Below are 25,334 nucleotides of genomic sequence, written 5' to 3' on the forward strand. Positions count from 1 at the left end.
AATGTAATTTTCTGTCCCATGCTTCGGGGCCGTCAGAAGCCCTCGTACCATATCAGTATTACATTCCTTGCTAGCGAAACCGAAGCAATAATCATGGATGCGTGTGTGCTGTCCGTTATCACAGTGTCGAACGTAGTTCCTGAAATCGGAAACTTTAATGGAGAGGTGCGCTCGAACACCCATAAGACGTTAGGTCTATTCTCTCGTCTGTGCTTTTGCTATACGGGATAAACCAATAAATACCTGTAAGACGAGGATGAGGAAAGAGTTTTCCATAAACGTCGTAACTCGTCGATGGCCATTGTCGATGAATCATAATTAACCGAAGAAGATGTTGCGTTAAATCAAGGTGCGCCGCGCGTCCCTCCCGCATGAAAACCAAATCAAGTCGCGTGAGTCACGCGCGTGTAGGTACCACGCATCGTGGTCTTCTCGACGAGCGACGCGGATCGGCGTGAAACGTGGGCGATTCGGCGCGAGCGTCCTCACGAAAGGCCACTGCCTCCTCCGCGTCGTTCTGCGCCGGGGTTGCGTAAATCGTGTGCGCCGACACGACAACAAGCTGGCAAGTTCGCGGTTTCCTGCTTGGGAACTTTCGTTCCGGCAACTTTCGACACCGGCTAACGTTGCATTCCGTTCGAGAGCGTGTCAGCGTGCGTTTCGTCGTTTGCGAAAAAAAAGTGGCGCGAAGACGCGCAAGCGGAGCTGATGGAGTTGTTGAGCAAACTAAAAGTTTCTGATGATTTTCAGTATTCGATAAGACGACTATAGGCGAACGAAGGGTCTGGTTTTCTGTGAATACAACGGCCTTGGATATACCGTTGCCAGAAATCGGTGACTAATAATATAAATTAACACCCACCGATGCGTTGCGTCAGGGAACGAGGAGAAGCAAACGATGGAAGGAGAAAACTCGTTTGTAACCTTTCCCTCGCTCACCAAGCCAGGGAGATAATCGTGAAGCAATCTCTCGACGCCTTCCGCGCAACGATAACGAGTTATCAGCGGCGACTAATCGTAGGTACTTTCTCACAATGGGGAACCCTGTCGCAATATCTCTGGCAAATAAGTCCGTGCGATACACGTTCCTCCTGCAGCAAACACGAAAATGTTCTTCGTTGGTGTGCCAGGCGCAAACGCGAAGAGTTCTCGTGAAAAAAGAAAAAAATAGAAATACGATCGTCGAAAACCACGTTGCGTTTTCTCTTTCGAGCGATAAATCGTCGCGGCGTCGAGAGGGTTAACGACCGGTTCATCGAACTTTGTCGAGCGCGTCGCGTGCGAATCGTCACGGAGACGAGAGAAAAAAAAGAAGAATATTCGCCGTTTTACCGAACGAACACGTACCCTTTCACATGTTTTAATCTCATTCCCTTGCAGCGGACTGCGCTGCGAGAAGAGACCACGCACGACCACGACGCGTTACGACGCCGTGTACGGGACGACGTGTACCGAAGCAGCTATCGAAAATCTCAAATCCCACTAACCTCGTTGGCGAGCTACCAAGGCGATGGTGCACGCCTTCGGTACCGATTTCTTTGCCGTCTGCTGGGAATTTATTTCTTCTTTAGGCGAGACGGATATATGTTCGCGATAGTTGGCCGCCACCGTCTCAGGTAGCCGATGGAAACGCAACGAGAGACGTACACCAGGTGTGTTTCGAGTTAAAATGCGCGAAAAAAATGAGCAAATCTCCGTCGATTCTGCCCAGGCTGTACGTTCTACAGTAATATCTCGATGAGTGCGACATATTGGGGTCCACTTCGGAGCATTCGTGACGAGCCGAAAAGATTTTCAGGCCCACAAAAGTTAATTTAATTTAATTTAATTTAATTTAATTTGTTTTGATTGCTTCCACAGGGGGACTCCCCAAGTAGTCAAAGTAATGCCGTTCCTCATGTTGCATTCGTCGAGGAATCACTGTCTTTAGATTTTCGAAACGAAGTGCTGTTCATTGGGTAATGCTTGCCCGACCAGACACACTTAAATCTTTATTGCTGGCGTGACTGATAAAGTGCGCGTTCGTTCTTTTACGCGTAGATGAAAAATGAAAGTGTGCTAATGGCGCAATCGATGCGGCAAAACGCGTCGACAAAGAAACAGCAGACAGACGTATCCTTGGCAGACGATCATCCTCTCGATCCTCGTAGAAATTGCCCCTGAACGAGTCGTCCTACGCGCCGAGCATAATAATTCGTGGTTTCCAATCCGACGATGCACACACACAGAAATTGGATCGATGCAACGGCCGTTGTGATGCACGAACGAAACATGTAATAGTTAACTACGAGAAGGGTAATCGGTCGCGGAGTGGCCGCAACAATCGTTCGCCGTTAAATAGATGCTAGAAACTCGGTCGTGTGACGTAACGTCGACTTGCTCGAGACTAACGATCATTACCTTCCCCCTTCCTTATAGCCTGTCGTTCGTCGTTTGCCATCACCGTCGCTGTCGTCGTCACTGTCCGTCGTGGCCGTGGTCGTTACAGCCAGGCGAAAGCAACCGACCGCGTGAAATTGTGACAAGCGTTAAAGCGTGTCGCAATTACTCGGACGACGCGAGCTCGCCACTCGGTTTCTGTATCGCACGCGCTTTACAATTTTCTTTATCGTTCTAAACACGAGTACGGCCGTATTCGAGACACGTACGTCAGCGGAGCGGAACACGACGAGTATACATATACATACATTCATATAACGTTCAAAGTCTGTTCAAGATCCCCGAGGTATTGGTCGACACAGACGAAAACGATCACGAACGAATAGGTGAGCGGAAACTCAGTTAACCAGGCACATTACGAACAAGCAGACTGATCGATACGAAACGGTGGTTGCCTTTTAAGCGAATGCCAACTCCAGAACTGGTTATCGCTTCCTCTGCCGATTTGTGAGTCCGTTCCCGAAAAAAATAAAAAAACGAATCGGTAAAAAAAAACGATCGCGCGTGGGCATAGCTTAGCGACGGGCTGTTTTCGCTTGCAAATTCATGGTGTCCTAGATCTGGGCTATCCTCGGATTGCTCAACCACACTCTCTTGCGGTGTTATCCAGGTAATAATTTTATCGTGTCTGCAATTTTGCTGATTTCAATTCGATATTATATCGTTGGACGCGATAACACCCATCGGAACGAATACAGCGAGCATATCCCACCGCGAAGCAAACAAACGTGCAAAAATATCATCGTGATAATAGCGCCGGTATAGCGCCCAGATACGATATGCAGCCGAGTGGACAGTTTTGCTTTTCGTTTTCCAATGTTTCCGAGTCGCGACGTGAGAAGCGGCTTTTTCACACGTTCTCGTTGGACGGCACGCTGCAACGGCGGTCGATGGGAAACCAGGATGAAAAGCAGGAGGTAACATTCCAGGTGGGGTTAGCCTCCTTAAGGACGCTCTATTCCTGGAAGTTGGATCTACCGTTCGTTAGCCGCGATACCCTCCGTCCTCGATGAATCCGCCGATAGTTTGCCGAGCGAGCGAGCACCAACGTTCTCCGCATCGTCGTTGCCGTTTCAATTTATCGCTTTAACTAGACTTCAGCCGCATCTCGATCGTTCGCGTGTTTTAATTCACGATGTTTCGCTTAATTGCTGGTAAGAGGTTCCCCGTGTCCTCGACTCGTCACGGAAGAATACAGAACGGTCGAGAGAACGCTGGGGGGTTCGAGATGGATGGAAAAGGGTCTAGTGTCTAGGCAAAGGGAATGCATCCGGCGCGAGAAGGGACTCGTATCCGGCCTGAAAACGGATGAGGCCCCGGGGCCTTTCAAGTGCAAATCGTTTCGCAGCATTGTGCTCGAGACCTCGAGACGGCGCTAATTACAAAGTCGTTCTTGCCGCTCTGCCATCGTCTACGAACCGTTGAACAAATATATAAGATGGAACGTCCACGCGTACCGATTGTTATATTTCTTACAATTCGTCTCGAGTATTTTCTGGATAATTGCCAGAGCTCCGATGGGCTAAAAGTTGAATCGCCAGGTTTTACGGAACCTAATCGATCTGTAGTAAGTCAATTGGCGCGATGGTAGCGACTAGACAGAAATTATAACGGGTGCCAGGCTTGCTTGGAAACAGCAAGGGATGTGGGAAGAGGAAAAAAAAGAAAAGAAAGTAGGAATGAGGGAGGAAGAAGGCGGGACAAGGTAAGGGCAAACGGCGAACCTGCCGAGGAATAGCTTCACGCATGCTTCCCACGTGACTCAGCCCGGTCGCGCATAGATACGCATCGTTCGTGAGCCCTCGGTGCGCAACCTGCACGCACAATGCGTGGCAAACGATAACGTTCAAACGAACATGGCCCGCGCACCGCCTCGTGACTCAACCTGGCCGAGCCACTAACCTTCCCCGCATTTTTCCGTTTCCCTTCATTCTGTTCCCCAACCTTTTAACCTTCTCCTTCTTACTCGCGCTCGAACAGACCTCTCAATGTAGATTAGAGGTTTCTGTCGCGTGGGATTCGACGAAGCTAGGCTATAATAGCCACCAGAAATCAACCCGTTTGCCTGACCTCTACCGCAAGTTCTTCGATCGATTACATATATACAGGGTATACAGTATATACAGGGTGTCCCAACATAGCTTCAACCCCCTGAAACACTGGGTTCCTGTGATGATATGAAACATCTTTTTCCTTAGCAAAAATTTTATCCGAAGCTTTGTTAACTAGATATTAACGAAAAACCCCGACCAATCAGAGCGCGAGTCTGCCGGTCGAGTCTACCGCGGAAGTTCGATCGACAGACTCGCGCTCTGATTCGTCAGGGTATTTCGTTAATATCTCGTTAACGAAGCTTCGGATAACATTTCTGCTAAGGAAAAAGTTGTTTCAAATCATCCCAGGAATCTCTCGTTTCCGGGAGTCGAAGGTATTTCGGGACATCCTGTATAAGTGTAGATATAGTATAATGAGCAAAGTGTCCCCCGGTCGCCATCACGATCTCGCGATACAAAATTGCGAAACAAAAGTCGCGCGTTCCTTTCTCTCCGGATCACGGTTTTGAACCGCACAAGATCGAGAAGCATGAGTCACGTCTCGATCCGTACCATCGAGGCGAGTTCGCGGTCGTGTGATTCAACCGTCGCCTGGGTCTGCCTGCCTGGTCGAAATTCCTCGAAGCAGTCCCACCGCGTGCCTTCGTCGCTTCTGCATACAAAAGGCAGCCCGTGAGAGCCGTCCGATCCCCTCGTCAACCACGAGTTTTCGAGGAAAACGTGAACCATGGAACGAAGAAGACATGCCATTCGTCGATGGTGTATCGACTTCCGTCGCGATCGAAAGAATCATCTCCCGTTTACCATTCGCGAAGAAACGATCGTTCGACCTCGGGACACGGTCGTTAAGTTTGAGGAAAGTCAACGCAGGATTGAGGGCAATCGCGGTGTGCTAGAGCGTTGTCGGATTACACAGAGAAGCAAAGCGTGATTTACAATCGGCCCGAATTCTTTGATTTTTATTTCCATAAAAACGTCGCGATGGAAAGTGTCGCTATCGCAATTCTCGCGGGGCGAAATAAGGTCGATTCCCGAGCTGAGACTGCGAGAACCAAAGTGGAAGGATTATTATTTCCTCGATCGTACGACCGATACCCGGATCGATGGAAACCAAGCCTGTAAATCAAGCAGCTTTCAAAACTGGTTACACACCGTGGACATGCTCTCATTAATACCGCACTTCGGTCACGGTAATTGGACAGTCCGGTGGCGGTATGATCGACAGCGTTCGGCCGGTATCACGGAACCCACGCACGAATCCGCGTTATATCCTGAATCGTGACACGGGGTCGTTGTCGTGGAACGCGCTGTCGCCGTTGCACGTTAACGACCGTGCCCTGTAACAGTTCTGTACGCTCGTGACGGAACGAGAAAAGGCCATTCCCGGTCCCCTTTGAATGCAACGGCGTGGCAGTTATCGTTGACTGCGTTCTCGATGTAATCTCTGTCGTTACCAAGGATAAGAATATCGGAAGTCCTGAAACTCGATTCACCGCAAACGCGCGACGAGATGATCGGTCAGCTGGCGAACACCGGGAAAAGACGAGGAAGGCGAGTCTGTTGCGTTTCGAGCTGCCATCGCGATTTATCATGGTCAACAGGGAGGATCCGTTCTCCCGGAAACGTTCGAAGAATAACGCGAAGATTTATTGCCGGATCGTCGCTCGGTGGCGTACTAGAACGAGGAGAACGTCTCGCGGGAATAAATGACCGGAGGGAGGAGCGAGCGCGCACGCTTCTTGAACTCTGCTCTTTGATCCCATTAGCGAACCGATGCGCAGGTATTCTCTCTGCCTTTCGAACGACCGTTCTATAGAACGCGCGCGGGCCCGTGTCTCGCCGAGGCGGAGGCCAAGGAGGATAGAAGAGGAGAGATATGCCTTCTCGCGAGACGCGTCTTCGTTCGCGAAAGAGGCCTACTTTGCACGCGGCCTACTTTGCGGAAGACCGACGCGACGGTCACGCGAGAAGGTATCGGAACCGACACGCGTCTCTCGCGAACCAGCCGGCTTTGACCTCGAACCATCTTGGACTTGTAGATTTACGTCCGATTTCTCGGTACCTGAAATTGGTCTCACCCCCATTGGCCCACTCCACGTCGACCGTTGGGGCCTTCGGACCCTCGCTAATGAATACCCACAAAGTTATAGGAGTAGACATTTCGTCCAAAGTATTTTTTCGGCCCACTTTTCTGGGGCGACGTCGCTCCATTTACATTTTAGCCTTACTACCCACCGGGGATTCAACGTTCTCACAGAGGTCCCTGAAATCATAGGGTTTTTAAGGTGTCGGTACTACAGTTTAGGTGGACCACCACCTCACATAAGATAAAATGTCTACTCCTATACCTCGTCTGTGATCGGGCGTTAACACTTATGATTTTCTTGATGTCTGCAGTCTCCCGGATTACATTATTATCGACAGTTTCCCAGAAACGAAAGGAATTCTGTACTTATCGCAGCTGTACGTTTACTGTATAAATTAAATATTAACCCCTTGCCATACCATTTCTGTTACAACTTCACAATCAAGAATTACTTTATCGTTAATATTTTCCCAAATACAAAAGGAATTCTATTCTTATGACAAGTGTTACATTTCACACCGACCCAAAGAAAACTGAATAAAATTCTTCTCTGTTCTGACACGATGTTATAGGGTAAGGGCTTACAGAGGCTCGAGGGACGAACGTGTTTGCCGTTCGAGAGAAACCCGTGATTCACGAGGGGACTTCTGATGATGTTGAAGCGCACGCGTGCAAAGTCTCAAAGAGGGCGGAGAAGGAGGCTGCCGACGCGTCTCGCGTGAGACGTCGGGTCCTCGGCACGGTGTCGCGACGATCGGGGACCCAGAGACCTGAATAGCCGTAGCCGCGGGGCCCGACAGGGCAGAGTAACGGTCCACGGATGAAGGTTACTCGCATTATCCGCGGAACGGTGTTCATCTGGCGAAGATCGTGAGATCGACGCGTCCTAGGGTGGGCCTTACCCAGATTTTTCCAAGTATCGACACACCGGTCGTACGAGTTTCACTCGTAACGTAGACACTGTGCTTTTAGCACTGAAATCTGCAAAACCATCATCCCCTGTTTGGGTTCATGAAAGTTTTCCCTCGATTTTCATTCGCTTACGAGGGCTTGAAAGCGGTTGAAATAGAGGATTGATTTTCTTTTCTGGCGTTTCGCCAGTCGCCGCTGGTATATATCACGAGGTTCGTGGGGAAAAAGAGAGAACCAAGAGTGGGGATTTGGCGTGGATGGTCAGAGAAGAGATCGGAGTAGATGCGTTGAAGAAGGATGTTGGCCCGTTTCAGAGGAAAGGCCACTTTTCGAGCGAAATTCCAAAGGGATTACTCACCGACACGACAACCGTCGGAACTGTGCGAGTAAAAGGCAAGCCTACCGTTCGTGTAGAGAGCGTCGAAAATGCTGTTTCATCCAGGAGAATCTCACCGACAAAAGAGGAAACTCTCCGCGTGAATGCATTCGTTCGACGAAATGCCTTCCGCGAACGGAGAAAGGGTGTATCCGAGCATTTTGCAAGGCTCGTTGAAACTCGCTTCGTTTTCTAGAATACTGTATACTCTGCTGGCAAAAACTCTAACTTCCTAAAACATGGCCGTGAGTTTCATAAAACATTACATTAACACTCGATTATTTGTCAACCTGATGCATATCATTCAACGAAAAATATAAATTTCAATGAATGTTTCGTCGATCGTCTTGGCCAACTATTGCCTATCTCGTTCGTCAAATGGTTAGACAACGGTTATCGAATTGTCGGTGATTCGATAATACCGATCACGGTTCAAGGTCCATCCTGTGCTTGCAAGCAAGCTTCTCCGGCTTCGCGAGATAAGACGATATGTAATTAGTCTATCGAGCCGAGCCTGGAGTGGTGGTCCAATTTCACGGTAAGCGAAACGACGAGCGAGAAAAAGCTTCGTGTACCACGTGCTTCGCGACTCGGCAGAAACACGATGGCCCCGATGAAACCGCAAAAACGGTCTTTCCGTCTAGGGTGCATCGCTGGCTTTTCTCTCGAGTCGAAGCAGCGCTGGCGCCAGCGCTAATGCAGCGCGCACTCCTCAGGAATGCACCGCGGTCGCAGCCAAGGGAATGCACGAGTGTGCACGCGTCCGCGATATATTTGTATACGCGTGCATTCGCCTGGTTCCTCACGAGCCGACCGAAGCCAGCACTGCTTTCGACTCGATCCGAGGCACCGCAGACGAATCTGGAAACGAGCCGAGCCTAGAGCTCTTTCGAGCAACTGCGGCGATTCAAATATTTCGATGTTCTATTTCAGCAGCGAATCGCAACCAGCATTTTTTCGATATTTCGTAGTTGTTAACAACGTTCCTTTCGATCATCCTCTGATCCGTCAGAGTTTCCCGGTGATCCGAGTTTTTCAGAAGGCTGACGAACAAAGGGACCAACGAGGGAATCACCAACCGAGTAACGTGTGTGGCCATCGAACAGGATATCCGATTAAAATACCTGATTCGATTAAAAACTGTCCTACGAAAAACGTGCACCCCCGGTCCGTGTTCTCCCACTGTTAGCGTAACAGTCTCAGACCAGAGACTGACAATCAGAAGAATTTGCACCGATTTTGATCGAGCCAAGATGCCGCGTAGAACTTTCCCGAGTTTGTTGGAGCAATTTTTGCCACAAAACCACGGCGAATTCTGTCGCTGCGATAGCAAACCCGCGATGATTGGGTGACAAGCTCGAGCGGACTGCGGATGGCACGAAGTCGCGAGTGGCAACTGTAGCAGGCTCGATAGGAAAGGCATGCAAACGGTGAAAGGCAGTAAAATTTCACTCCTCGATTCGTTTGAGAATTCCCTCTCCCTGTTCCTCGTTCGACGCGTTTATACGCTGATTTCGCGTCGCTCGGACCGAGCCGAGAGAAGTTTCACGTAAACAACAGGGACTGGTTTGGCTTCGCTTTTTAATCCGTCCGATCTTCTCGCGGCCATCCACAACTCGAACTGGAAATTATCTAGGTTTGTAGAGCTACGACAAACACGGTCGCGGCAGGGTTGACGGGACGCAGCCCTATCCACTTTCGTTTCAACGATCGATCAAATTCCTTCGACGGGAATGCTGTATTGTGAGATCGGGATCTCCATACCCAACAAGAGGAGCAATAAAATTAAGCAATAAATTTGCGTGGAGAATAATGTTATAGAGTCTCGACTTTCGACGACAGTTCGTGGGTTCGAATCCCACTTGGGCCCACATTTTTTCCAACGTTCCCACAGTATTTTCCCTTGGACGTTTCACGACGACGTTTCATTCACCGTGGGTGATTCTATTTTTCATTCCCAAAACCGAGCTGATACGAAATCAGCAAAGTATTGCCGAGCGATGTGGCAAGCAGGTAGACCGAGGACGACCGACTGACATCAATAGGTATTCGCTACTTGCTACCACGTGACGCGTATACGCCACGGCACAATTAAATCCCACGTGCTAGTACAGAGGGAAACGCGAGAAAATTTTTTCTCCTCGAACGAATCGCGTATCCGTGAAGAGTCCCAGAGGACGCGTAGCATTCGATGATGATACTCTCGTCGAGGAAACGATTCGTATCCATTATTTCCCGATGACACAACAACAACAACAACAGTCGCAGTGATCGAGACGGGACGCTTGCGCAAGAACACGTGGAAGATAGGCCTTATAGTTTCGAAAGCCTCGGACAAACGGAGAAGCCCGAAGAACAGTGTGTAAGTTGCAGAGTTCATTTTGCAATGCGACGTGAACGCTCCAACGTGTCTATAAATCCCGCGGCTCGAGGGAGCAGTGGTGCGCGGCACGGCGTTCAGTCCGAGTGGAACGGAGAAACGTTTAGATCGGCGCCGTGTCTGCGGCCTCGACGACGTTCACCGGTCCCCGAGTGGAAACTACGCAAACCCAAGTGTAATCCATCGAGTGCGCGTGCTCTCGCTTCGCTCGTGGCCATTTCCGTGTTTTACGTATCGTAACGCAGAGTTAAGACAGGATTCACGATTCGCGCGGGTGGTACCGGGACTTGCGAGCTAAACTCTATCGGTTATCTCCAATTTACACATGTTATGGCTTACCAAAGTACAACAAGGTAGCAAAATGCAGGCTTCGAGATTCAGACACTGAGGAACTCGCGACTCACCTGTAACAAAAGAAGAAGAGAACGCGTTAGACAAGCGCGTGGATCTCGATCAAACGTGCGATAACGAGGGAAAAGTGAAACCCAAGCAAACGGGGAGGGGGGGGGGCGTAAAAGGTGAAAAAGATTGCGTGCTACCGATGGTAACCGTCGCATCGACGCCAAACGGTTTGTCGCCACACCATGGCGACGACACTGGGAGACCAATAATTATGCGGAATAGTAATTCGTCGTATGCGTGGAACCGGACGAAAGGCCCGCGAGCGACGCGCGTCCCACACGCCGATTTCACGGCATTCAGGTCATCACCGACTAACCATCCCACGTCAACGCGTTTCGTGTACGCGTGGAAGTTTGGTGCGTTCGCGACAACGCCTGGTATCTCGGGAACTTGTCGACAACAGTTGGACGATAGGCGAGCGCGATGAACCTCCGAGCACAGACGAGGTATAGGGGTAGACATTTCATTCAATATATTTTAATGTCACTTCCCTACTGCAGATTCATCGTTCTCATAACGTAGAGATCGCTATAATCACAGGCTTTTTAACCCTCACCCGTCCCTCATTTTCCCATCTTAATTTGTCTTTCGCTGTCAAATGAGAGATAAATATTTAAATTTGCAATTCTTTAAAATAAAAGTTACGAAGCCTCAGCTAAATTATCCTACACAGAATAATAACATTTCTTAGGAGAAAAATGTGTGAAATTGACACAAGGGACGGATAAGGGTTAAAGTGTCGGTACTATAGTTTAGGTGGGCCACCAACTCCCATAAGATGAAAGGTGTAGTTTTATACTTCGTCGGTGCTCCCAGTCGACGAAACTCTACGTGTCTCCGTAACGTAGACACCTAGAGAATAAACGTCTGTAACTGGCCAAGAGGAGATAGGCACGCGTTTTATACACGCTGTTTCAAACGGGAAACGAGGTTGCGCGCGACCGCCCGTTAATTTATGCAAAAACGTTCGCTACAGCTATCGGAAGATTTCAAGGAAGGAGGTGCCGAAAAACGAGGACACGTCCGAACCTCGTAAACGGGAACACTAAAGCGTGCGCGGCTCACGAACGAGGAAGCGACAGTTAGGCAGTCGGTGTCATCCTCTTCGGTATATGTATACCTACGTACTCCAGACCATAGACCTCTCGTATGAACAGAACGAGAGCTCCGATTCCGATCCACTTTTATCGTTTGCCTAGCTCCGTGATTTTTTCTTTCCGTCATTTCGACGATACTTTTCCGTCAAGGTAAATTTTGATACCGTGAAATTTGGAATTCTCGATTGCAACAAGTATCACGTTGGATCACGTTTTTTCTGAATAATTAAAGTACGTTCGAATGCAAAGGAAAGCGATCGAAAGGCAAGCAAAACAATTCTGGTACAGCAAGACACGTCTTGGTTGGCTCTTGCAGTATATATGGCGGCGGACGAAAGTACGAGAGCAATTTCGTCCGGGCAGAGACGAAAAAATAAGAAGACGTGGGTCGAAAAGCTGTCGTTACGGCGCTGCCAATATCTTTCGCTATGCAGCAATAAACGAAGAGGGCAATAAATCGAGCGGAATAACTGGCCACACCTGTGCACGTTACGGACGGTAGGTGGGCACGTAAAAGTCTTTCGAGCACGATTGCCACGTGTTTGACTTCTAGAAAACTGTATTTCACGTTGTCCACGTCCCACGAACCCGTTCGTCCTGAATCCCTGCAAGCTCGCCCCAGCAAAGGTTTTTGAAAAGTTTCCAAGGAACGCGAACGAAACCCACCCTCTAGACTCTAGAGGTATTACACCCACTCGTACGATGTCGAGCACCTATATCCTCTATACTTGGCGTCTTTTCCCGAAGTACTTACGACGAAACGTCATATCCTGTGTCACCGCAGGTGTGACTAACATTTTTACGTTTCATTTTGCATTCCCCCAGAGAAAAGTATACTGTTGCTCAAACGTTTCTGTACCGGTAGTTACAACAATGTCTCTATGAGTGCGACGTAGTCGAGGAAAGATGTTCAGCCTCTCATAAATTTGTTTTTTGCTCGAAGTCGAGTCTCTGCTTAGCTTCTGTCTACTCTGTTTTGATCGGTTTCAAAGGGCTACTCCCTCAGTGGTGGAGATAATTCCTGGACAATAATCGTGTAGAACAAGCCAGACGATAATCGTGAGGAGTCTACATACATTTCAGCCGACAAAAGCCGCCTTTCCTGTTAGGTACTAACGTCGGAAAGGCCAAACCTCGTGCACCACGTAAACTTTTCATGGCATGGCTTTCCGGCCACGTTCGCGTGCACCGACCACGTAAGCGGGATATTGCGAAAATCACCGCAACCGCTACCAAATATAGTGTTGCGCGTGCTTTGTATCTGCTGGTGATTTTCCCAATGATGTGCAATGACTGCACTATGATACGTTTCAGATCGCGAATAATATATAAAAAAACAAGCCGTGTGCACCTTCCGTCTTGCTCCCGTAAAGTTTAAATGTTCGGACGACCAATCTGCTGACCCGCCAACCGCTGCTCGATACCCTTCGCCGATTTGGGTCTTAGGCGCGTACCCGAACGATCCAAACGCGATTCAATTGTGATACGAGTTACGTGCACAGACTTTCACATCGCTCTGACGTCATTAGCGTAACATGTAAACGAAGATACTCAAAGGCAGTATACGTATCTATGTGGAAGCCTGAACCGGTGCGCGATGCGGCGTTTCATTATCCTTCGTAAAGCTATTTCGTCACTGGTTGTCTAGTCATCGCCTTCTACGAATCCGCGTGCCCCACATACTTTTTGAATCACGAATTCTTGCCGCGTTTCGGCCGGCTCTAATCGTTCCAAGGGTTCCCGGGTACCTAATAAAGCCTGACAGGTAGAAGACGAAATCGCGTCGTCCCGTATACATCCTACTGCGAGAACGTAAGGACCCGAATGGATCCGCTCGGTGAGTCGAGCAATTCGGATCGAATGTTCCCGATCGATTGACCCGCATTACGTTACAAGGGCCGTGCAGCTGGCCCTGGTGTTTACAGCTCCACGTATCGTGCATCGAATCTGGGGCAGGGAAAAAGGAGAGGGCACGCCGAAAGGTAAAGCGACATCGCCGTAGTGTGGTATCGATCGCGGTTTCTCGACGGCACGAATTCGCCGCCCTTGGGATACTTGCGAGGCGTGGGTGTTCCGCTTTTTTTCTTTTCGAGTAGCGATCGTTCAACGATCGAGGCGCGGTTTACTCGGCTCGAATTGGATATATCGCGAGAGTTTCTTTCTGCCCGACCACGAGCACCGGATCGTCGTCGATTCGGATCTCTTTGCGGTCCGCTTGGATCGAGAAAAAGAATGTAGATAAGTCGACGATACGCGAAGAGAACGTCTCAGTATAATCGAGGCATTCCATGAATCGATGTAATGTATCGTTTTAAAAACGAGGGAATAGTAGATTGCGAATACGATGCTGCCAGGTGGTATTGAGTATCTTTGCATGGTAATGTCCGATGGTAAAGGTCTCGTGGAATAAGGTAAACCTGAACCAAACGAACGAAAATGTTGTTCAAGCTTGGAGATTAGTTCAACCAGTTCCTGTAGATCGCGCGATAACACTGCAAGAATCCGAGATTACAGAGTTTGGCTAATTGTGTCCTTCTTACGGAAAGGGAAGGACGACTAGAAAGCTTGAAATCGGCCGGTGATGACTCATCGCGAACAGTTGGTTATCCTGATCTGCATCGCGTGGACACCTATTTCGATCGGACGTAACCAGAGAAGTCTGGATACGATTAATCGCTTTACTCCGGGAAAACGAGATATATCCTCTTAGGTGCTTAAAGATAGCGGTCGGTTCGATTAAACGGTACGCGAGTCGAGATACGGTACGTACAGGGGGTGGGTATCTTGCGACACGATAGAAAATGCGGGCAAGGTTATTCCCTTTCAAATGCACGCCACAATGGACACACGGAACCGCAACGATCGACGATATGGCCCGCGAAGTAGGACGCCTCGAAGTGGGATAGCTAGACCGAGTTACTTTCGAACGATTTCTGGACTTGGTCGTCCCCGTCCAGTCGGGACAAATTCGAACGTTGCGAGAACCAGTCGGTGGAACTCGTAAACCGAGGTCGCTTCCAACGCTTTGGCCGTTAACGTGTATTGTAACGTGTACAACTTCAATTCGTACGTGTCAGGTCTCTGGGTTATTCACTGGTATTCGTGGATCGCGAGTGTGTCTCAGAACAAAGGAAAGGGAAAAAAAAAAAAAAAAAAAAGAAGAAGACACTTCGTGACTCGAAGGATAATTGAATCTTCGTATCGTCATCTTCAATCACGGTTTCCTCTCTCGACGCGTAAGGACAAGGTTAAATACCTATCTTCCATCGATCGCGCTGTAGAGGACCGCAACGATATCGATGTTTTAACCCCTTGACATATGATTTTTTTTAGGACATCCCTCTCAAAAAATACTTTATCGTTAATATTTTTCCAGATACAAAAGGAATTCTATTCTTATGGCAAGTGTTACATTTATTCCAAACCTTAAATGTTAATACCAGCGAAAGAGTATTAAATAAACTTAGGTTTGAATTACACTGAATTCTCTATGATAGGGTAACATACTTATTTTTACCATTATTAGGTTAAGTACCAATGTATTTTTACTAACTGAATTCTATTCTTATAATTGTTATATCTCATTTACCTCATTTGATTATTATTGTATTAGTGTGCCGTAACGTTTTAAATCAAATATTGCAAAAATGGTTTCTCACCCGTGTGAATTAAATTAACGATCCACTACAAGACGACTTTTTCGATTCTTTGCAAGTAGAAAGAAACCAAACGTCCCGGCGATCCGATCGGTATCGTATCGTATCGCACCGTATCGTACTGTATCGTCGTTTGTGTCGCTCGCTCGACTTGGCCGACCTTCACCCGACTACCGTCGCCATTATGCTCGTTACACACCGGTCGCGATTGTAATTTACGGTTAGCCGAACGGAAACCGAAGGGGAGCGACCGCGTTGTAGTAACGAGGTCGTCGTGTACAGGGTCTTAACGAACAAACTACAACTCCCTCTTTCTCTTCTCGTGCAGTCGGGTCTACGATGACCGTCGATATCGCGCGAATAATTTCATCTCTGACTCTTCCCAGGCGGTCCTCCTGGAATTCCAATGATGCCAGACGAAGGAACAGCATCTCCGTAGACATGGATCATCGCGATTACCTCGGAGATTCCAACGAGTTTCGCGTCGTTACGTTCTTTACGACCGTCTGGTTGTCACGACGCTTTTAAACGAAAACCGCCTTGTATGCCCAATTCGTTTCAATCGAGATAAACATAGCAGGAACGTGAGGGAAGAAGAATTGGAAAAATCTAGGAAAAATACATACACACGTCGAGTTGGTATCGATGGTACCACTGTTAAACGTACTTTATGCGCCACAGAGAGAAAATGGAGTCAAAAAACTCTGGATCGTGCAAGTTTCGTGACGCGCGTGGGCGTTGAACAGGCCACGGAAAGATGCACAATCTGATTTTCGAGAGAATAGAACATGGCATACGAGACAACAAGGTGGCCCAAGATCGTGCGTGAATAAAAAATTTCTGCTCTGAAATACTCCACCTACGCGTTTGATATTGAGGCGCGATCCATGGGTAACGATGGTTCGCGAAACGTTTCGTATCAAATAAAGTAAAGTGTTCAGATCGGAGCAGCATCCATTTGCCCTTCCTCGCTGAGCCTAACTCATTGCAGAATTTTGTCGTAAGTCGTAATATCTCCACATTCAGGTAGATATCGTTTCTCGAGGAACGATCACAAACCATAGATCATTTAATCGGGACGTTTCTTGCTGGTCGCTTGAGATTCCATAATTTTCCTGCCCCGGTTAGGTATCGCGATCCAGCAATCTTTCCCTTTGGAGAAAACGGATCAAGAATGAGATTTCATCGAACGGTTCACGATATCTACATACGATATATTCATGGATCGAACCGTAGAAAAGCGTTCGGTGGTCCGTGTGGGTGGGGTGTACCGTTGTTCATACCGAGCAAGAGTGACTGCCTACTTAAATATGATGTCGGTGAATAACGATCGCTGGAATTTCTCGTTATTTCTCGAGAGTCACGGGGCCCCATCGCGACTCTGGGTGGCTTCCCTCGAGCCGTAGAACACGATCCACGACTCGGGAAAAGAGTTATCGATCGGATGAGCGAGCAACGTGGCACTGAACGGGCAATGATCACGGTGACCTTGAGAAAGAAGGCAACGTTTGTTCGGCGATGCAACGCGCGCCGGCATACCATCGTATTTTCTCACCCGTGAAGATCGAGCAACCGCACTTTTTTCTATCTCCACCCGAGAGGGAGAAAGGGGTTTGCGAGGACGATCCAACAGAGAACGCCGTGGCGACCGTTCCGATCGAGCGATCCGATAAATATAATTAAGGCGACGGGAAGCTGAAGAGCCCTCGACACGGAATGCCACGTCCGCCTTTATCATCCGCTGTATCTGTATCACCGATAATCGCCGTCATCGCGTACAGGGGATGTTAATAAGACGTCGAACCGTTCTCGCTGCCCGAACCTCGCCGAGTCACGATGTCCTCCCCGCGTTCGACCAAATTAACGTTCGATCGCCGGACTGGAAAACCTTTCTGTCCGACTCGCGAGGCGTTCCACCCGTCTCGATACAGTTCAAAACCTGGAAGTGAAACGCGAAGAAACAAGAGCTTTACGATACAGCGCGAGCTCCACGTGAAACCTGCATCCTTTTGCTCGAAAGGAAGCATTGTTATGTTAAGTGAAAAGACACGCCGGTATGGCATGGGAAGCATCGTGAAAGGCGCGGGACGAGGAGACGAGAAAGAGAACGAGACAGGGAATACCGTCCACAAACGGTTCGAGCCAATGCTAGCACGAGGCAACCAGCTGTTGCTGGTATGGAAGCAGCTGCGTCCTACGAAATGCAAACGCTCCGAGCCGAGCCGAACCGAACCGTGCCGAGCTATGCGACCCGAAACCCTGTCGAGGGTGAAGAACAATCTTGAAAGAATCGATCCCCAACTGCACTCTGAACGGAAATCTGTCGAAAACATGGTACTATTCGGGGGGACGGAGAATCGAAACCGACACGCCTTCCCCTGCACACACGAGGTGTGCACGAGCAAAGGTTCGTTTACCGTAGCCTCGTTTACCAGATATGTCACGTTTGCAATTTTTCCGATTTCAGGAACAAAAAAAAAGGGAAACTTGGCGCTCATGCGTGTCGCGTCTTTGACACGCGGTTCAGAACACGACGTCCTTAACAGTTTCGAACAAAGGCCACGGAATACAGCAAACCGGATATACGCGCGATCTTTTTGCGAGTAGATCCACTAACTGCACACGATCCACCCCGAGATCTCGTTTTCCCCCTTCGACGGAAGGTCATCGGCGACCGGATCGCGATGCAACGCTCAAATAAGTAGGCAGCCAGGCTGTCGCGCTAATTGCAGGTGCCGTTACCGTTACTTTCCAGATGGCATACCCGTTTCTGTCGCGCTACCTCGTCCGTTCCAATCGAACAACGTTCCCAGATCGCTACCGTAGCGATCGAGTTTTCCTCCGTGTCTGCTTAACCCTACCCTAACCGACTAAGGTACACCGAGCCCCGACAAACTGTTACCTTCCATGTATTCACCTAATATCGGAGTATAAATATCGAGGTGGCGAGTGCATAGGGAACGGTCTCCGCATACTCGATCCAACCACAATCTATTTTCAACCTACGTTAAACTCTCTCGGACTCCTCCGCTCTGCTCGTCCGTCCCCACTTATCCCCTGTGTATTCTAAGACGCGACCCGATACCATAAAAAGCACCTGTCCGCACCCTGCTGCTCCGCAAGTACAAAGTATCGTTACTGTCGATCGAATTTACTTCTCGACACGGCTCGGTTAACTACCCTCGCGAGCAAACTCGATTTCTGCTTGGGGAATAATTGACGCGATCGTCAGCATTGTTTAAACCGATATATTAGGTCGAGTCATAAGTAACCTCCGATGCAGCTAAGTAGAATCTATTGTTCGTATCTACCCGCTATGAGTTACCATGACAACAAGTTTTTGTTTTCACTATATAGACGAGGCTTCAGTTAATCTTTTGTCAACTGTTTTGTGTGAACACGTTACGATAAACTGTTTTTTTTAACCTCTGAAATGGAGAGTCAAAAAGTACATATTCGTCATGTAATGCTTTGGGAATTTAAACAAGGCAATAGTGCTAAGGCGACAGCTGGGATGGTCTGTTTTACCAAATCCACCTTACTCCCCGGATCTTGCCCCGACAGACTACCACCTTTTCTGTTCCTTACAAAACTTTTTGAATGCCAAAAACCTTCTATTCTGAAGAGCAAGTCAGGCAGGCTGTCGAAAACTTCTTCCAGTCCAAACCAACCACATTTTACAAGGAAGGAATTGATAAACTGCCAGGAAGATGGGAGAAGGTTATAGATAATAGTGGTGAATACATAATAAATTAATATAATTTTGTTATTCAATGAGAGCAAAATAAATGTCTGATAAAAAAACGGAAGTTACCTATGACTCGACCTAATAATACCGGTATTTTACGTTTCGGTAGAAGTCCCTGGTTTAAAGAGAGCATGATTGGACACCGGTTTCCGCGAAAGCACCAGAAATTCGTATGTCCTGTGAATCACTCTTTCGGTACGAATTTAACCGTGTTCGGCGATACTACATTCTTCTCGCGAGGATGTTTTCTCAAGCGATGGGACACTATGTCCGCGTCGTAAAATACCGTGAACGTGATTCATGAGTACCGATACCGCGATTTTACGAGTTCACAAGCCGCGACGCGGGAAAAACCTTTCGAGCACGTTCCGGCCGAAGGAAATATCTGTATATCACTCGAATATCCTCCTCGACGTATCCGGCCGCGAAGTCGGGTGGCGAGGATCGCGGGAGTCATTAATAACTCGTAGCTTGAGTCATCGCGAGGGTCGCGAGGAGGAAAGAAAAAGCGAAAAGTGAGCCACGATGGTCTTGACCTTCGCGGTGATCTACGTCAAAGTTCGAGATCGTGTTAACGATCCAGATAGGAGGAACGTAAATGTTCTCTTTGTTCTAAACGGGTCGCGCGGAGGGTCTGCACTGGGAACGCAAAAGATCCATTCGCCGAAGGTGGAAAAACGTCTGGCAAAAGCCGTGCGTGGGGCAAAAGTAAATCGACGTTAAATGCTAAGACCGTGACGAACACGAGGGACGTTTAAGAGAGCCGCGAGGGCAAACGTTGTGTAGGCAATAGAGCCCAGGCTGGTACATAGGGGAGAGAACGAGTATCGATCGCGAGCGCTGAATCGCTTAATTGGTGGGAAAAGGAACGGAGCGCGTATTTGCTCGAGTTTATTTACATTCGCGAATAATCCCCCCATAGGCCGATATAGCCATAATATTTATACCGACAGCCCTTTCTGCTTGGACGTTTATGGCGTCGCTCCGACGATTCTTGGCTCGACGACTGAAACCGTCACGATTCGATTCCGATTTATCTTCGGTTCGGCGAATCAATTATATACAATATCCTTTCCGAATCATTACGCAATTAAGACATTTTCAGGGAATCGCGTGATGGCTGTTTGCATTCTTCGGGCTAAATAACACGTAACTGCAGCGTCGTCGGGAATGGAGCGCAGTTGGATAAACAATCTGCGACATCGTTTCCTCGAAATACACGTACGGTTGATACGAATCGAAATTCGTTCCATTTGCAAGTAGAGCAATATGTGCGTGCCCGTCACGCGGAACCACGATACCCGATACGCGTTTCGATGCAATACATGCTACGCGCGATTCTGATTGACGGCTGCATAAATTCTTGCAGCGATCAACACCTTCGTGTAAATATCTCAAACGTATCCGGTCGTCGCGAGAATACTGATACGGTGTCGTCGCCGAAGAACCGTCGAGTCGCGTCCGACGATAAATATTAATGCTATCTTGCAATTTACCAGTGAGCCTGTTGGTCGAAAATCACGGCGACTCGACTACGCTATAGCATAATGCGTGCATTATGTATCGATGCAGCAGCGACTTACACGTGCAAATAACATACAGGTACCACCGCAGGCACGTGTAACGACAACAAACATCGTCGCCAATTGCCTATATTGTTGTCACCAGCAGTTGGAGTACACTACTGGCTACGCACATTCAGCAAACAAAACACTTGCCGAGGAAAACGGTAATTCCGTCGATATTTTCCTTGATATTCCAATGGAAAAACATTTTCCCTGACGTACGCCGTCTGAATAACTCTCAAGAAAAAATTACTCTTTCGCAAAGGAATTCCATCGGTTCGTACGCAGGTACGTTCCGCCTAATTACTCCAAACCGATTTTTGTAAATATTGACACACGTGCGTTGTGCACACGGCCACTGTTACACGATTTCGCAATATCTTGACCTTTATAATCGCGTTGTTATGAACTCTACGGTTTTGTTTTTTTTTTATACAATGTCACCGGAGAAAAAGTAACGAATGTTCGATGTACATATCATCGGTGTAACGGTATCGAGGAATCAGTGCGCGCGGGATGATTAATATTAGAAGCGAATTAACTGTGTCGCGTGACCATCGAGCGACCCGATTCCAAGATTTCTCTTCGGCGGTTTCTTACGATCGGCGAGTCATTCAGGACACGCACCGAACCGTCTTCGCGGATGGTCCTCGACCTTGTACATATATGAATACAGTTTCGGAAGAACGTCTCGAGTCTTTCGTAGTCTTTTCTTTCGACTCTCCCCTCCGCCTCTCGGCGGGTACCAACGGAATTCTTGAGGATAAAGAGAAAGAGAATGCGAACGAGCGAGCGAGCTAGCTAGCTAGCGGGAGGGTGGGAGAGAGAAAGAGAGATGCGTTGGTAGACCGAGGTCGTAAAAGAGTATCGGCGCGCGAAGTCTCGACCTCGATCTCTCGCGGTAGGGGCACTTTCTTTCTTCGGGAGGATACAGGAGCGAGGAGTCAAGGGTGCCTCAGGCCTGACCGATCTTCTACCGAACGGCATAGACCTCCCTTCCCCCGTCCGACCGCTTTTTTTTTTCTATCCGTACTCGAACCCTATGTGAAATATTCTTATGCTTTATCTACTTCGGTTGGCACTCGACAGAAACGTACACGCGAAAAAAAACGAGGCACCAGATGGAACGAGAGCAAAGAAAGAAATTTAATTAGCGCAACGCAAAGAACACCGCGTGTCGAACCGGTGACCTCACGAGGTCGTCAGAGGAACGTGGTGCTATTCCAAGTCGGAAGCAGTAGACGAAGACTACGATGACGACGCGCTGTAACCTCGTTACACAAAGAGACGGAGGAGATAGGATACGGCGACGGAGGCGGGGCGAGGTAAGACGAAACGAAGAGAAGAGGAATGGAGAAAAGAGAAGACAAGTTGAATTTACCGTGCGAAAGGTTGTTCCTCGACCTCGTACAGTTCCTCGAGGGTCTGTTTCGAGAGAAGCCTCTCCAGTCTCTGGGGCGTGGGAGCGAGATGCCCTGGGATGCTGGTAGTCTTGAACAGGCTGTCCGCCGTCATGGCCGCTGCCGGTTCGACGATGCGTCAACCGTACGAACAACTCCAAACGGTGGACGGATAATCCAAAATTTCCGTCGGTTCGCGACGACCACGGTTCGAGCCAACGAACGAACCGTTCGGTTCGCGCCTATACGTATATGTGTATATACAATATATATATATATATATACAAGTCACACAAGAAACGGTATCAAAAATTTCACTCGTTGCGATCACAGCCAGCTATTTATCCTGGTAGAGAAATATCCGTTGCGGACGAGAACGATCGCTGGTAGAAAGGGAGTACAGAAAAACAGGGGAGAACGTGTTTTCTCTGCTTTTCTCTTCGGTCACTGCGTTTCCACGGGCTACGGGGATTTACACGCGTCGACAACGTAACGGCGAACGAATCACCACGTCACTGTCGCGATAGTAAACGGCAACACGCATCTCCGTAATCGAAAATTCTCCTCTGTATCGCGCACTGCGGAGCTTGACGACCCCCGGTGTCTGGAAGGCCCGAGTCTCCTCAGAGTACACGCACCGATCGCGATACGAAGAGGCACGCGCTTCTATAGTGCGAGCCTTATCACGCGCGACCGTCCCTCGCGACGGTTCACCAACAATTGAACCTTCCGCCGCGGCTTTGCGCGAGGCCCCCACTCTCAATTCTCGGGTTCCTTCGCTATCTCCACACGCCATGGAGGGGAAAGTATATCCCCTCTTGCCTGGCTAACCGGTGACAGTGTATAGAGAACCGAACCGAACCGAACCACGCCGAACTACTCCGAAACAAACCGAACAAGCTTTTCTGCTGCACCGACGGCGACTCGGCGAATGCAGCATGAAAGAGAGATGCACCCCGACAAGTATGCACCCGAGCAACCGACCGCCAGCCACTTCCTCTTCTCTCTCTCTCTCCCGCGGTCACGAGCCTCCTCGATTCGCGCTCATTTCGTCTCTGCTGCCCCGTTCTCCTCTTTCCATTTTCTATTTTCATCGAAATTCTTGCAATGCTAATTGCATACCTACTGCCTCTCTGTTACGTGGATTTCAAACCACACTGCACATCGGTTCCTTCCTATTATATTCCACGAAAGTAAATGCAACCGACAATACAGTTGCCTGTTTCAATAAATCGATCGCGATCGACGAAGTACAATCGTCTTCGCGATTTTTTTTGGAGTATGTACGACTAGTCGGTTACTCAACTGTGCCATTGTTACGGCACGATACAGCCGCGCGGAGACTTCAACGCCGGGCTTTTCGAGCAAGATACGAGCGTTTCCTGCGAGACGAGATTTCTCTGATTCGTGCGAGCTTTTGAGAATGTTTTGGAAAATCGTAGAACAGTGGTTAATCGGCGAACACGCGAGAGATTGTGGTAGTAGATTGAATACCCCAAGGCCTGTAGAGTAACCAGGAACTTATCCAAGGACCAGCGAATATGACCGGCGGAGAGCCAGAAGGCTTGTAAAGCGTGGCAGGATCTTGTCAACTACCGTACACGATTGTGGCGACCGAGCATGAATAATTGAATGCATAATTCATCGATTTCGCGGCGAAAGAGTAGCGGTAGCTCGCCAGCAGTTGGTGAAAGAGAGGGGCCGCGATCGTAGTTATACGCGCGCCATTACATTATAGATCTCCTAATAAGTCGGTGCAGCTTCCAATGCCGAGATAAATCAGCTAATCTCGATAAGGATAACCGTTCTCTCGCCGCGGCAAACTATGATGTGGTTCTCCCCGTTTCGTAGCAGTAACGCCTCGTTTAGACTCACAAATTCGCAACGCGATGTCCACGAAAAGGCGCGACGAAATGGAAACAGAATCGATGAATCGGTTGAGCACGAGTCGCAGCTTCTTCCCGTCCGATGCCAATGCGAACGACTCGTGCTCCGAATGATTTTCATCGTCGCGCAACTCCGCGATGATGTTCTATTAGGAAATTTGACCAGTCGAACGAGTTTCCGAGCAGGATCTTGCGAAACCCTTCTGGACGAGCTTCTTAATCGAGCTATCTCCCGTTTCCGATGTATCTGGCTGACGCAATTAACGCATACTGCAGCGATAATGTTTCCGTTTGAATTAAGTTGATTTGTAAAATACGAGTTCGCGATGCGTCCAGGGTAGCTGGTAATACAAGAATCAAGTAGGTTACAGATAGCTGAGAGACCAGTTATTGAGCTGGTTAATAGACTTTCGGTGGCAGAAGTGGATTTTCCGAGGCTAATCTAAATCCTTCGATAAGTTGACCACCCATTTAGCAAAGAATTCTGTCGCTTTTTGTTCACTTACGAAACGAAAGGAAGCAAAAGAGAAAATCTTCAAGAATGGCGCGCGTGCTAAAGGGTTTATGCTCGTGCTCCGGCCTGTGTCCGGTAATTGCGAGCCACGATCGAGGAATGAAAATATGCCGATGGAAAAGAACTCGGAGGATCGTCGAGCCGGAAACGTGCCGTCAGTGGGGGAGAGGTCGAGGTCGCGAGGTGGTGTTGAGAGTTTATTGTGAGACCGTTCAAACGCACGTTCGAAAGGGTTCCGAAAAGGTAACGTCATCGCGTTTATAGCACGTACGACTTTCGATGATGTTCCGTTGATTCATCGTTGCTCGAGTAATCCACACATGCAACGAGTTCACTAGAATAGCAGTCGTAATAGGGTTCGAGCGAATGAAACGTCGTTTCTTTCGCGTCACCAATTTCACGGGAATTCCAGCTCCGAATGGAACCTGAAATCAAGGTGTCTGTTCGTTCTGCGATCGTGTATATCGGACTTGCCGAGAAAACGGTGCCAGTTGGGTAACAGAAGATTGTTAATTGGCAAAAGAACCACTCTTGCTCGGTAATGACAGGTTCCTCGAAGAAAGCGCATCTCGCCGCGGATCGGATGAAACGGAGCGACCGGAGATCCCTTCGTTTCTTCGTCGATTCATCCTGGCGTGATTCCGGGTGCGTTTTCTCAAGGATAATTTGGCACGCGATCCCACGCGTGCCGAGAGTGCGTGCTCGCAGGAAACGAAGGACAACGAACGCGGCTGGAATCGGTCGAAAGTATATCCGACTCAGCGGTATATACCTACATTTCCTGCCGCTTCTTTCGATCTTCACTGACGGGTATTCCGT

General features: G+C 48.7%; 1 protein-coding gene across 1 annotated transcript in view; it reads right to left on the reverse strand.

The window, feature by feature from the left end:
- The window catches only part of LOC107188551 (serine/threonine-protein kinase 17B-like), a 43,420-nt gene extending 20,606 nt beyond the window's left edge, over window positions 1-22,814 (reverse strand). The window contains exon 1 of the mRNA XM_015576856.1: window positions 22,097-22,814. Within this exon, the coding sequence (XP_015432342.1) occupies window positions 22,097-22,230 (134 nt within the window). The 5' untranslated portion in view covers window positions 22,231-22,814. The remainder of the gene's footprint in view (window positions 1-22,096) is intronic.
- Between the last annotated feature and the right edge of the window lie 2,520 nt (window positions 22,815-25,334).

Source organism: Dufourea novaeangliae, unplaced genomic scaffold (assembly GCF_001272555.1).
Source record: "Dufourea novaeangliae isolate 0120121106 unplaced genomic scaffold, ASM127255v1 scaffold133, whole genome shotgun sequence".
NCBI lineage: Eukaryota > Metazoa > Arthropoda > Insecta > Hymenoptera > Halictidae > Dufourea > Dufourea novaeangliae.